The sequence below is a fragment of the Schistocerca nitens genome, chromosome 7 (assembly GCF_023898315.1).
Source record: "Schistocerca nitens isolate TAMUIC-IGC-003100 chromosome 7, iqSchNite1.1, whole genome shotgun sequence".
NCBI classification, from domain to species: Eukaryota; Metazoa; Arthropoda; class Insecta; order Orthoptera; family Acrididae; genus Schistocerca; species Schistocerca nitens.
The window spans coordinates 323009598-323025014 of record NC_064620.1 but is presented as its reverse complement, the minus strand read 5'-3'; the positions used below and the strand labels follow the sequence as shown (position 1 = coordinate 323025014).

Below are 15417 nucleotides of genomic sequence, written 5' to 3'. Positions count from 1 at the left end.
GTGGGTGGTGAACAAGTACCTCTGCGTTACAGAACGCACGAGTCAACAATAGTCTAGATCGCATTTGGTTCGATTACATCGCGCCATGACTATGTGAAGCTTTCACCCCACAAGCAGGGGTACCCCAAGGCGGAATACTATCGCCCTTACTCTACACATTATATACAGCCGACATCCCCACTGTCAGGACACCAACCTAAACCGTAGGTCTGTATGCAGACGATACAGCATACTGGTGCACTGAACTGAAAACAAACACTGTACAACGGAAGACGAACGACTACCTCACACGACTAGAACAATGGATGATCAAATGGCGAATTCGCCCTAACGCCAACAAAACACAGACAGTTCTCTTCAAACACAGACATCTGACAAAAAAACGACAACGACGTCCGACTGACACTATGGAACACGCCACTCTCACTGAACAACTCAACCAGATGCCTTGTAGTATATCCAGACCGACACCTGAACTGGAAAACACACCTAAAACACCTGCCAAACAAAACACGACTAAGACAAAACTTAATAAGATAGGTTCAAGGACGCTTCCACGGCTGCAGCGACGAAACAGCCCTACATACGTATAAAACATTCATAAGACCAATACTGGAATACCCAGTCGCCCCACTCGGGGGAATACAGGCCAAAATAGCGGAAAAAACTATACAAAACAGAAAGAAGACTAATACGCAGCATCACCAAGCTATCCCCTACAACCCCCAGCAATGAAGTATACACAAGCTCAGGCATAGAACCACTACAAACCAGAATGGCCAAACTTAGGGCGAGATATGGAAAACACATACTCCACACCAGACCGGACATGGAGGATATTCTCACCATAAATGGAAGAGAAAATAAAAAACCTAAGTACAAATACATTCCACCATCACGCACAATAGCCCAAAACACAGTCAAAACATTCCCTGACCTCATCCCAATCCTGCAACCCTTAATTGCAGAGACAACAACACCAACTCACCTTGACGAAAGAATGACAGATTAACCACAAACACACTCACACACACACACACACACACACACACAAGAAACACAAACAATCTAAACAACACCAAACACCGCTCACCCGCTCTCAGGATAAAATCAGGATAAAACAGGATAAATAATGATATACATATACCTATTTATTTATATATATATTTTAAATTAATTTAAAAAAAATGTAATGCCAGCTACACTGGGAATCCGAAATACACAACAGATTAATTACATGTATATATTTATATCAACTTCACACACCACATTATCAACCACATACATAAACATATATAGAACACATATATTTAACTTAATCACCCAATAAATTCCTACAACGTTAACAGATTTTTGTATTCTATGTCTCTTCTCTTTCATCGCTATACACATTGTGTACTTTATACTTTTTCTTCTTTTATATACTTAAATTTTATTATGTTAATATGATTGTATTTGGTTTTTTTTTTCTAAAATCCTGCAGTAACGAAATTGTCAACCATATATAACAATGCACTTGCAGGAAAAATAAATTGTATCAAATAAAAATAAGTATGTAAAACCTCTTTGGCTGAAAAGGGCCGCCAGCATGCCCGCAAACAGCCCTCCTTCAGAGGAGGAAATGAAAAGTGCCAAAAAAAAAAAGAAGTCATGACTGCTTTCGGCGACCTATTCGAATATTTTCACGAAGTAAGCTCACCGGACAAAAAATCAGTCACCCCTAGAGAAATCATTACAACCATCATTTAATACCGTGTAATTCCGCCCCTGGATTTTATAATCGCCTGGATTCGGTTGGGAAGTGTGTCCACAAAGTTGTGCAGGTACGATCTTCTAGTGCCTGTGTTATTCCGAGTACGATGCGAAGTTCCTTTGCACATGCACGCATGTCTAAAGAAACAGACACTGCGGTGACTACAGCCGTTATGAAATACACTAAATGTATTCGCAATTGCGAATAAGGACAACCATCAGCTGTAGAATGGAATGACGACGGTGAAAATCTGTGTCTGTTCCTTTGGAAATGCATGCATGTCCAAAGGAACTTTGCATTGTAATCAGATAACGCAGGCACTGTAATATCGTAATTATATGCTGATACCGAGCAAACGACTTTCATGTACGACGTCTGACCTGTGCAGGAATGTACATAATGGATGTACGGGTACAGGTCGTAGACGCGTGGTTGACGGCATATGAGAGTGTGTGTCTGGCCGTGAGTCGTGCACGGATAGCCAAATGGTCAGGCGATAAGTGGGAAATTGGGTTCGTGCTCCGATCCAGCACAGATTTTCACTGTCGTCATTCCATTCTACAGCTGATAGTTGTCTGTGTTCGCAATTGCGAATACACTTAATGTATTGTGCAGGTACGTCGCATCCAGATTAAGCCATTCGCGGAGGATTTCATCGCGCAATTGAACCAAATTACGGGGATGTTAACATCGGCGTTGTACCCGTTGTTCCGAGATGCTCCACAGATTTTCTGTGGGATACAGGTCAAGTGATTTTATAGGCCAATCGAGATGTGATAGGGTGGGGGAAGTGTTCAGAAAACCAGTCACATATTTTTCCAGCCCGATGACTTAGCCGTTGCCGTCTTTATTTGCCTGTGTGAGTAATGGCCTCTTGCGTGGTAACTGATTACAAATCTTCATTGCATGTAGTTTCAGTCGAAAGGTTCTCTCGCTAACAGACTGGGATGGATCTTCATTCACTGCATGCAGCATTTCCTGCCGCATTTGGAATCATTTTGATTCACAAACCGTGAAGCGCGTTTCCGGTCCCTTCCAGTCAGGATCTTCTACCTACCACAAATCTGATGTCCCTTTCCGTCGCCACATGTCTTACACAACTACTTGCAGAAACGTTGGACAATACGTCACGAAACATCAACTAACCCGGCAACTTCACATACGGTATGGCCATGGGCACGGCCAAACACGATTGCCCCTTTTTGCCATTCCGTACCGTCCTTATATTTACTCACGTTTACATACAAGTCCGCTTGAAACATAAACGTCTCAATGATCAATACTTCCTCGCAGTTGAGCACGTGGCTGGATCGCTGCGCCATCTGTGAAGGCCTATCGATTCATCTGTGCTTGCGCACTAGAGTTGACTAATTTTTTTGTCTGGTGAGCTTAATAATCACACTGAACGATACTTCAAAGTATGTGTGACCCACCTGTCAGTCATGCAACTGCTACTAACCTGAGATATATTTTCTTTCATGCCTTCAGTAAACGACGTAACAGAGACTCAGCCTTTGGTTTCGCTACCACTCATTTACTTCAACAGCTTCCCTTTTTGCTTCTCTCCAGCGAAGGGCCGTCTGAGAATGGCTCTTCACTTCTGCTCTGTGCGGGACGTTGCGTTCTCAGTCATCGTCTCAGTCTTCTGGACTTCCATTTGCGCGTCCTTTGAAATAGACTCGTAATACTGGTTGAGCAAAAAGTCTTTCACTGATTCTAATAAATCTGTTTATAAGGAACTATTCTTGATACAGTTATGCTGTTTACTGCCATTGGTACCTTAACTCTTAAGATTTTTCTTATCCATACATCGTTTGTTGCTCTTAGAACATTCATGCCATACTCAATTTCTTCCATCACCGCCTCTACGTTGGAATGTCTCTACGATCCATCTGGCAAGAAAGATTTCATCCAAGAAATGGCGAACAAGTATCCCCAGTGTGGCGGAGCACCATATTGTTGAAACACTGCCATGCTCCTAATGCGCGTAACTGAGGTGCACCGCCAAGCATCAACTTCATGAGTTAAGCTACCATTTTCAAAAAAGGTAAATAGACATGTGGAAGTGTGTCTATAAATAACTTTGAGTTAGGTTATTTTTAGCTACAAACCACATAGCTGTATCTAGCATAGTTGCATAGAAATAAATATTTGTAATCAGGAAAAGACTTCATGCTCTCTCTGTAGATCGGTATGTCCCATACGGAAGTAGCACGAAGATGCTGGGAGGATTAAAACGGGAATCTTTGGAGGAAAAGCACCGTTATCTTCGCAGAACGCTGTTGGATGAATTGAGAGAGGAGGAGGAAATTCAGGAACACCTGGATGTTTGGAAAGAAACTGTGAGACAATATGGAATGATATATAATGTAAAAAAATGTGAGATCCTGCTTACAGCTAGAACAAAAGATAGACCAACGAGCGGAATAAGGACTGAATGTGAACAACTGAGAAGATGGGGAATATCGAGTATTTGGAGAGTGCGATAGAGGAAAATGAAAGAAATGAGAAAGAGATCAGTGACCATGTCAAACAGGCAGAAACATTCCTGCGAAGTGTTAGGAGCCTGGTTTACAAAAAATACCTCCCACAAAAAAGCAAAGAAGTAGTGTAGAGAAGTACATCCCAATACTATGCATTTGAAACACAGATACTGAAGAAAAGAAATGTAAGAAGATCAAAGGCTTGTGAAATAAAGATCCTCAGAAGGAGGATACAAACATAAAGGCTAAGATGATATGGAATGGAAAACAAGACGATTCCCAAGAACATGAAATAGAGATGCAAAGGAAACAAGCGATAGATGGCTGAAAAGTGTGGAGGAGTGTGTTGAAAAAAGAGGTGAGGACTGGACCAAAGTGAACAAAGAAAGATAGTATTTATTCATTTTACGTGTCCAGGACAAACTAATTAAAATGCGACATTACGGATAAAATAATAGTACAGTAATACAAGATACTGAAAGCAACAACACAGCAAGATGGACCACAAGCTCCAGAATTCCGCGGTTTTGATGGCCTTATTACTTGCTGCATTAAGATCTTGTGTGGTAGGTGAACGTGACTAGATGGCAAGGCTTATCTTCCAAACAGACCCAGCTTGGGACTGCAGACTGTTCAAGATCATGATGGTGAGGAGGAGGAGGATATGTGCAGACACACAGAGACAATAATTTTTCCTTCTCTCCAAATGAGAATGGTATATGACAGAAAATCAGAAATATTGTTACAAAGTATCCTCTGTACAGTACAGTAGCTTGCGGAATATACGCAGGATGCTTTACATAGAGTGGTTTTCCCTGCAACTTACAGAACAAGGTCTGGAAAGGAAAATGTATTTAGATGTTTACATTACATTTTCTGCAGTATTATGAACATAGTTTGTTTACTTATGTTCGTGAGACAGCAAGGATCTGTAATTTTTTAAAGAGAACATTACTTTATCTATCGTGTATGCTATGTGTCTAAGCCGACTGTGCTCAAAAGAGTTTGCATCAGATTACTGTGAATTATAGTTACAGATTTAGAAGCGTTTGAAGTTTTAGGAGTGGACGCAACATTCTTTACATAAAGTTGCTGACGTCACGGAGCGACAGGTTTCCTTGAGATTGTATAATGTGTCCTTACACTGCCCCATACAGGGCGGTCGGAATGCACAAACAAACAAGGTACTGTCAGCCAGGAAAAGAACGTGGAATAAACACAGAACACACGTACAACGATTACTTTGATGTGTTGCTAGCGCTAGGCGAATGCACGATTTAATACGTCCCAGTTAACACCAGTAGTTTTTTTTTGTTTTTTTTGGAACGTGTAACGAATCATGCTCATGTACTGAACCCACAACCCCAGATGACTCCAAATAGTGCGTTGAGGAAGCTTGTTTCTCCATGACGTCGGCAACTACGAGGACAATACGTTGCGTCTATCAGTAAAAGTTTGAACGTTTCTAGCTCTCTACGTTAAATTCATAGAAATATTATTTAAACTCATTTGTACACACTTAACTAAATCAGGTACATAATAGAGAAATAATGTTTCCCTATTTAAAAAAATAACTCGGTCCTGTAACTGTAGGGAAACAATTAAACACGCTACGTTTTTAACGCTGTAGAAAGTCCTCCACGGTAACTGCGCGCTCAGTGAGACGGATTCGATTCCCAACCGGGTCAGAGATTTTCTTCGTTCAGGAACTGGGTGCTGTGTTGTCCTTATCTTCATATCGGAAAACTGTCACGAAAATCGCCTGCATGGCGTCATCTGACATGCCTAAGTTTATGTGACATCGTACAAGGGAATGGCTTGACCCTAATGAATATTCTGAATTGTCGAAACACACGGGCTGGTTCAAATGGCTCTGAGCACTACGGGACTTAAGATCTGAGGTCATCAGTCCCCTAGAACTTAGAAATACTTAAACCTAACTAACCTAAGGCCATCACACACATCCATGCCCGAGGCAGGATTCGAATCTGTGACCGTAGCAGCAGCGCGGTTCCAGACTGAAGCGCCTGGAACCACTCGGCCAATCCGGCCGACGAAACACACTGCCGTATCGTCTGTCCACTATTGAGGCGCTGCATGGGTACGTCCCGGAAGCCGATAAAAAAAATCTTCGCAGAAATACTGACGTTTCTTACGACTACTTATGTACAAGGGGCGTTCAATAAGTAATGCAACACTTTTTTTCGGCAAAACCTGTGTCGAAAAAATTCGGATTTTGTGGTGGGACGTTGTGGAATATTCCCGCTTCAGCTCCTACAGTTTCATGAAGTTCCGATAGGTTGTAGCGGTGTACCTAGCCTTCAAAATGGCTTCTGTGAAGGAGGTACGTTTCGAGCTGGCATATCTTTTGACAGAAAGCCAGAGCATTCACAGGCGATTGCAGAATGTCTGCGCAGACCTGGCAGTGAACAAAAGCCCGGTGAGTCGTTGGTCGAGACGTCTGTCATCGCAACAAGATCAAGCAGACCAGTCGGATCTCGGGCATGCCGGCCGGTCGCACACGGCTGTGACTCCTGCAGTGTTGGAACGTGCATATTTTGTCATTCGAGGTGATCGACGGACCACAACCAAACATCTCGCTGCTCAAGTGGACGTCTCTGTTGGTAGGGCTGACACTCGTCCACAAGTTGGGTTACTCGAAGGTGTGCAGCCCGGATGTCGCACGACTTCCATCTGTTTGGTCCAATGAAGGCAGCACTCCACAGGACGCAGTACGTGGATGACGGGGAGGTTACTGGTGCAGCAGGACGTTGGCTGCGACGCCGACCAGTAGAGCGGTACAATGCGGCCATACAGGCCCTCACAGGCGTGAGGACGTCGCATTGAACGGAGATAATGTTGAAAATTAGATTTTGTAACCAAAAGATTGGGAAACAATATGGTGTATTGGAATCCTGGATAAAACCCAACTGCTTTCACAAAAAAGTGTTGCATTACTTATTGGACTCCCCTCAAAAATAGGTAGACCTGTTTTCGACTTTCCAAACCTTTTTCTTTTAGTAAATGTGCCAAAAGTTTGTTTGAAGATATGTATAAATGCTGTGAACGAGTTTCTGACGTGGATGATAGTTTAGTCATTTTATCAGAAGCTTTTGTAGTTTAGACATTTATATACATGAAGATGGTATCTGTTCTTTCGGACATGTCCGAAAGAACAGACCCATCTTCATATATATAGTTAAGGTTCACCGGCCATTTGACCATCTTCTTCTTCTGTGCCGATTCACAAACAGTACTCGAACTCATACGGGAATCGGCAAAAAGCCGCGAGCAATGAGTACAATCGGCAGGGGCACTATGAATATAGCGCGGGACAATAAGTTGGGAATGTGGGTCTCAGGGGAGGCGTGCCAGAGATAAGTCCCTGCAGTCGCACTATCCTCTGTGTCCTCGGTGGCTCAGATGGATAGAGCGTCCTCCATATAAGCAGGAGATCCCGGGTTCGAGTCCCGGTTGGGGCACACTTTTTGAACTGTCCCCGTTGACTTATATCAACTCCTGTATGCAGCTAGGGGTATTTCATTGTAACTTAGACATTTACTTAGCGACTTTCGCCAGCTTGCTTCCTCAAAATTTTATGCGATGTATAAATCCTAAAGTCTGCAAGAGAGCTTTGTCACTTAGCGTACCAAATTTTGTGCGACAGTATCTGTCATATAACGCCTGTGATTGCCCGCTGGTCTGTGTTGCAGAGCGAGGTGTGCTCCTGCGCCCTGACGGACGTGCTGCACGCTGTCATCAGCGGCTCGGATGGTTGCGTCTTCTGCTTCGGGCATTCCGGACTCGGTGAGTATTACAAGCTCCCTTACGGTACCAGTGACCTCATCCGCGTACTTGACGAAACCACTCTTGGCGCTTCAGCCCCTATAAACACATATTTATCGTATTATTATGAGGTTTTCTGGCGAAGCCTTGAATTACCTAGGTATAATATTTTATTAGTTCTCCAGGCCGCCATCTTCAGCTAACAGCCACTGCTGAGTATGTCCTAAGGGATATCAACGCCATTTTTCATTTCATTCCACTCCTCTACCCCCAGTCCCCACCCCACACATTGAATTTGGAGGGTAGCACCTTGTAGTGTAGAAAGAATGACTTATCGTCACCCAAAATTGTCATCAAGATCTTGTGGCAGCCAAGCCAAAAGTAGGCATCACAAATGAAAAGTGCGATCAATGTTTCGCATGTTTATTGCTTCCGTTTTCTCAGGCTTGATGAGGAGGTACAATAGTTCACAAAGGAAGGTGCTGTTGTTGCGGTGCAGTTGACGAGAGCGTCTTTTGATGAAATAGGTTCTGTTTTATCATTTGTTAAGCATAATAATCCGCCCTCAGCAGGACTGTCACACATTAGGAAAACGTGTAAAATGTAGGACCTACACTATATTCTGTACTATATATATATATATATATATATATATATATATATATGTATGTATGTATGTGTGTGTGTGTGTGTGTGTGTGTGTGTGTGTGTGTGTGTGTGTGTGTGTGAGGGTGGTTCCAAAAGTAAGGTCTCCTATTTTTTTTATAAGTACATAGACCTGTTTATTTCTACAATGGTTTACATCAGCTTACAGCTTGAACATTTAACTATTTTTCGACATAATCACCATTTCTGTCGATGCATTTTTGTAGACGCTGTGGCTGTTTTAGTATGCCCATGTCATACCAGCTCGCCGCCATGCTGTTCAGAAAGTTATGAGCCTCTTCTTTCACTTAGTCGTCGAGGCTGAATCTCTGGGACCGCAATTAACGCTGACAGGTACTATGAGACTCTGCAAAAACTCAAACGGCAATTCAGAACCGGAGAAGAGAAATGTTGAGCAAGGGCGTACACATTCTCCATATCAACGCTCGCACACACATCGCTCGGCAAACCGTTGCTTTGCTGCAACAGTTTCAGTGGAACATAATCACCCACCCACCTTATAGTCCTGACTTGGCGCCCAGCGGCTATCAACTCTTCCCTAAGTTAAAAGAACATTTGGCCGGAAAGCGATTCAGTTCCGATGACGAGGTGAAAGAAGAGGTTCTTAACTTCTTGAACTGCCTGGCGGCGAGCTGGTATGACATGGGCATACAAAAACTGCCACAGCGTCTACAACAATGCATCGACAGAAATGGTGATTATGTCGAAAAATAGCTAAATGTTCAAGCTGTAAACTGATGTAAACCACTGTAGAAATAAACAGGTCTATGTACTTATAAAAAATAGGAGATCTTACTTTTGGGATTACCCTCGTATATACAACACATAATATACTACTGTACAGTGTTATAAATGAATGTAACATAATACATTGTTGCTTTTCTATTAGGAAATACGTCAGTAATTTCATTGAGTATAACAAAAGAGCCAACATGGATTCCATAGCAGGTAGTCGTACATCTGCTAACTGGGATGCCTTACGCACAACTATAAAATACTCTTGATGGGAGCAGGTAAGTCCATCGTGAAAGAGATCGTTGAGGCATAGTGCAATGGAAACCTCACTGCACGTGAAGTTCTGTGAAGCCAGATAATGGCCCGGGAAGCGCAACTGTTGATTACGTAAGAAGACTGCAGCAGCGAATTTACTTATATTCACATTGCGAATGCACCTCGCAGCCAACTTCACAGCAGTACTTTTCGTCCTATGGTGTGCCCTGGCGTTGCACGAAGTCCAAATCGCTGTGGCGGACAGAGTCCGTTCAGTCTTAACGACGATCGGCGCTCGAGACAGATTTCGCGACGTATTGCTGCGCAGATTTATTAGGACATGTCTATTGGTGGACCCTGATTTATTCTCAGCACTGAAAACTACTAAAACGAGTCTAAATGGAGAGTCGGCAGCCTCGCATTGGCCGCCAAGACTTTTCAGTATTCCAACGGGAGGTCATATCCGCAATTACCTGAGTATAGAAACAAGTGATAGTATCGTAATTACTAGTTGTTAGAATAACAACGAAATGTGATAACTCTTTTGTGATAATTTTACTTAACACAGTGTATAACACAAAGATACAGGTGTATGCACTGCTTTCCATTTTCCTTACTATGAACGCAGTCGCGGAATAAAGAAATTCTAACCTTATTTTTGCATTCTGGCCATTCATACTGAGAGGCACCCACATGCCTTGCTCATACTGTGGCATCCAGCAGTCAGGCCTGCAAGATGAGTGGTCTGCCAAGCGAGTGGATTCATTCTTAATTTATCGAGTAACATGAACTCTAGTACTCACACTTAAGTTACAAGTTATCCTCCTATATGAATAATACGCAACGGAAACGCACATCTGATTATCAGTAATTTACAGAACTCTGACTGTTCACTACGCACTGGCAATACCACATTTGCTTTTTTTTATTTAACGGCTTTTATCAACACGTGGCCATCGCACTGAATATGAGTGGCGCACACATTATAAATTCTGGATATCATGACAACATACAATTCAAAGGAAAAGGCCACCAATCTTTTTCTGTTCACTATCTTATTTATTCCGATAAATTCTATAACCTAAACAAACAAATTCTATAACCTACAACAATAACACATGAGAAATTCCACCCAGTGGGCATGGCTTTACATTGGTGTATCTCTATCTTATGGTCTCGTAATTATTTAACGCTACAGTGCACTTTCTGGATAGGATGGTGGATCTTTTTCTATATCTCACACTTCGACTCTGACAACCATCATCACAAAACTTTCCTCCAGACTGAGCGGTACAAAAGGAACATGCATAACCCACTACCTCTGAAACCACCTACTACTCTCCCATGCAAACCACACATACTTAAATTACATGACATACTCCACACTACAACATGGAATACAACACCGGGAATAGTCATAACATTATCACTTTCAGCTTTCCCACTTCAATTAGTATTTATCCCAGTTTCACACGACACTGCCCCACTTCGTAATTCTACTTTCCTACTATGAACTCTGGCGATATATGCACGTCTTCCTGTGCAATGCAACCCAAGTGGCGTTGCTGGATAGACGGCTGACTCACCTTGCTTCTCTCTGAGTTTGAATCAAGCGTCACACGGAAACATAACACGCAAAGTAATATTAAGAATATATTCATCACACACGCGAGTCCTCAACTGATACAATGGACGAGTACTTCTCTCTATACTTTGTCTCATACCCAGATTGATACTCACACAGTACTCACCACGTGGAAGTACTCGTATCTAATTTCAAGTCCTGCACACGCCATTTCTTAAATATTTCAACTTATAGTATACACGCTAGTAATTCAGCTTAAGCACACGGAAGTATTTCAACTTATTGCTACACGTGGTTTCATTGTGACCGTTGGTCACTTCCGAAGATTACTATGATCCCATTAATATTACCTGCCTGACATTTAATTCTCCCCACAAAAGTTCCTGAAATAGAGAAATTATTATTTCAAACTGCTCTTAAATATTCCACATGCATACCATGTCTCCATTCTTTTGTCTTTACGGAGCACACCTAAGACAGGTCTTAACAGCACAAGATCCAGCGACAGAGTGCCGAAATATGGCCGTTCTTCTGGTTCTCTCGCACCTCTGCCGAAGTGGGGGAGCACCTTGCTACCGTATTGGTCACCCACATTTCAGGTGCTCAAAGCTCAGGTAAATTTCATCTCTTTGGTCCCACCAAAGGATCGTCTCAAAGATGATCATATATTCACATTCACTATCTGCGGTTAGCAGACGACCATACATTCATTCATTTCACAGATCTCACCAAACTGGATGTTGGGATTTATTTTGTGGGAGTGTACATGTGATCAATTAAATAAATAAATTGTCATTCTTTCCCACACTGGTATCCGGCTTCGCTGTATTAATTGAAATTGAGTTATTTTACAAAAAAATGTGTTGTTCTGACAAAAATAATGAAGTATTGTACCTATTTTCAATGTCGTGCGGTACTGTACCCTTTCACCACCGGCTACCCATGCAGAAAAAAATGGCACAGTACTATCCTTGCAATGCGAGGGTAGTTCCGAACATTTTTTTAAGAAAGCTGTATTAGAACAAACGTAGCAAGTCATCAAAATAACCAGGAGGAGATCTTAGCCCCTGGTGACCTCAAATAGACGACCAAATGCTGTTACTTTACCAAATTATTGACACAGTTGTTGTATTATTGTACTCTCCACAATCCGGAGTAGCGTACACATACAAATTTACAACAATCCACATGACAAATAAAACATTACATCATACAAATAAAAAATAATGTTGACATATAAATTTGCTTAGTTACTGGGATCTTCGTTATTTTTATGAGTAATCCAAACTTCACTAATTCTATGACAAATAAAAAAAATACTAATTGTACTCATGAAATTTTAAATAGCTCACCGTCCAAACACAGAACAAGTAATCCGACATTCATAAATTGCGTTGTAATAATCTTTACACGGCAATGTCTAAATACAGAACAAAATCAACAAAAGAAAAAATTGCGTACACTAGTTCCATGTATAATGTCAGGCTCCATATCAGTACTCTAAAATATACATCAAACCTACAGAGAAATAAAACTGAGAAGAAAAACAATGAAATATACCACAAGTTACATACTGGTTACGTAATATAGTTCATCTAAGACATCATGTCATACCTCATTAACTATCATCATTTAAGCAATTGCCACCACTACTTGACTGTGAGTTTAACCTTATCCTTGTCCACCAGTACAAATACCTGCTGCTGAGCTAGTCATCCATCAACTTTGATCAATACACGCAATATATAGTTAGCAATAAGTGCTTGAATCCACCAGTAGCTCTCGTATCTTACTCTCTGCTCAATTCTCTGTTGTTACACATTTAGACGACAAGAACTTGCATTTCGACTAGCCTTCGTTACACTTTAATGTGAAATATCACCACTGTGATAGTGAAAATAAGTGGCTTCAGTCAACACACCAACAAGGTCATTACTGTCCACGACATCAAAATGCATCAGTTAATTCCGATATTTGTTGTGCAATGCAAACTCTTGTCCTCTGTGACAACCTTACTGACCAATGCAACAAGAGCCGCTACGTTAGTATTACGCCACTGGCTAATAATTAAAGCATCATTGTACCAAATATTCTAATAAACATGCTACGTGAACTGGTAACCCAGAACAAACAAAAAAAGAAACACTAACTATTCTAAACACAAATGTTAATGAAATACAATTACACTTGCTGTCCCTTCAGGAATGAAACATATAAAAAAAATTTACACAATTACAAATACAAATACATTATTTCCTATCTTGCGAGTCACACGGAATCATTTCATTCTGTGATTTTCTTGGGGTCAAAAAAGTTGCTGACAGGTTCCCTAGAAACACTGTCTCGGTGTCAAAGCTCTCCCATGGTTACCCGGACGAAAGTCTTTAGGTCACTCAAATCGGCATTTTGAACACGAACTGAACAGTAAACTGTACCTCACATTAAACACAAATGTCATAGTCACTCTCAGAGTACCATCCACCCGAATCTGGTCGTCCAGAAATGGCCCTACAACTACTATTACCCATGGTTCTCTCCTTTCAGTTCATGGTGTAATTAAAAGTCGTAAGTTCCAACAAACAGCACTTATTTCCACACCAATTAAAGATATGTCTCCTACTACAAATGCAAATGTCAATGTCCCACTTTAGTTTCTTGCGTTCATACAATAATTAGTCACCAAACGACAACTGTCCTCTTTAAGTATACCAAGCATCCCACATGCAATTCACAACACACACTTAACAAGTCACTGCCAAAAGTTTATGGATCCCACCGTTCAGTGGTCAAGACAAAACAAAACAATCGTCCTGTCTGCTAAAGACAAAATCTTTTCCACCACTCACAACGAGGAAACATCAGTACTTCACTTTCCACCTTATGGAGACATACTAGCAGTCATCTTGTTTCACGGCTCCACAGTCCAGTACTAGTTAAAAGTTGCTGGTAAAAAATGCCCGCCGGACTCTGCCGTGCGTCGTTCATTCTGCCGTGGCGCCGCCGCGCGAGCCGTAGAAACCACCCGCTGTTGCCTCCGCGGGATACTTTCCCCAGTCGTAAGGGTGGCAGAACTTATGAATGGCCAGTGGTACGTGCGTGTCGCCCCAGGCCGTTGACCTGCTGTAGCGGGCGCGTGGAGTGTACCCCGACCAGCAGTGGAGTGGGGAGTGCCGCAGCTCTGTCGCCTCTCCCATGCCGACGTCAGCTTGGCTTACATGGTACGGGCGCGTTCTGTGTAGCCCCTCAGCGCTACAACACCCAATCAGTCAAACCCTTCCGTGCATCTCGCAACATTACAAAGGATATTCTTACAGTATTTAAATAGTCATTGATTACATGTATGATCTGTTAGATACATTGGTAATAAAAGAATCTTTGTTCCAAAAAACGTAAAAATCATACACCCTAGTTTTCTACACATACAACATCAACATTTATCCCTTTTCTGTATGTGGCCCACACTTGTGCTATTGATTGTACCTGTCGTCCCTCATACAAACACACCTAAGACAGGTCTTAACAGCACAAGATCCAGAGACAGAGTGCCGAAATATGGCCGTTCTTCTGGTTCTCTCGCACCTCTGCCGAAGTGGGGGAGCACCTTGCTACCGTATTGGTCACCCACATTTCAGGTGCTCAAAGCTCAGGTAAATTTCATCTCTTTGGTCCCACCAAAGGATCGTCGCAAAGAGGATCATATATTCACATTCACTATCTGCGGTTAGCAGACGACCATACATTCATTCATTTCACAGATCTCACCAAACTGGATGTAGGGATTTATTTTGTGGGAGTGCACATGTGATCAATTAAATAAATAAATTGTCATTCTTTCCCACACTCGTATCCGGCTTCGCTGTATTATCTGAAATTGAGTTATTTTACAAAAGAATGTGTTGTTCTGACAAAAATAATGAAGTATGTTGTACCTATTTTCAATGTCGGGCAGTACTGTACCCTTTCAATACACGCACTACGCAACGAATGTTGCTATGTCATTGTGAATTAAGAGAAACCAACGAAATTAGCCGCATTCGTGCTTTGAAATAAGTTCAAAAACGATAGTTGAAATTTTTGTCCTGGACGGGGTCTCGAACCTGGATTCCCGGCGAGCGGTTGCCTCGATCGCCTCAGCTACTGTTTAAGACATTAAA

The 15417-nt window shown here is 42.0% G+C and overlaps 1 protein-coding gene across 1 annotated transcript in view; it reads left to right on the top strand.

The window, feature by feature from the left end:
- Positions 1-15417, top strand: part of LOC126195600 (kinesin-like protein KIF26B) — a 279531-nt gene that overhangs the window by 139221 nt on the left and 124893 nt on the right. Inside the window, exon 4 of the mRNA XM_049934226.1 lies at positions 7950-8043. Within this exon, the coding sequence (XP_049790183.1) occupies positions 7950-8043 (94 nt within the window). The remainder of the gene's footprint in view (positions 1-7949; positions 8044-15417) is intronic.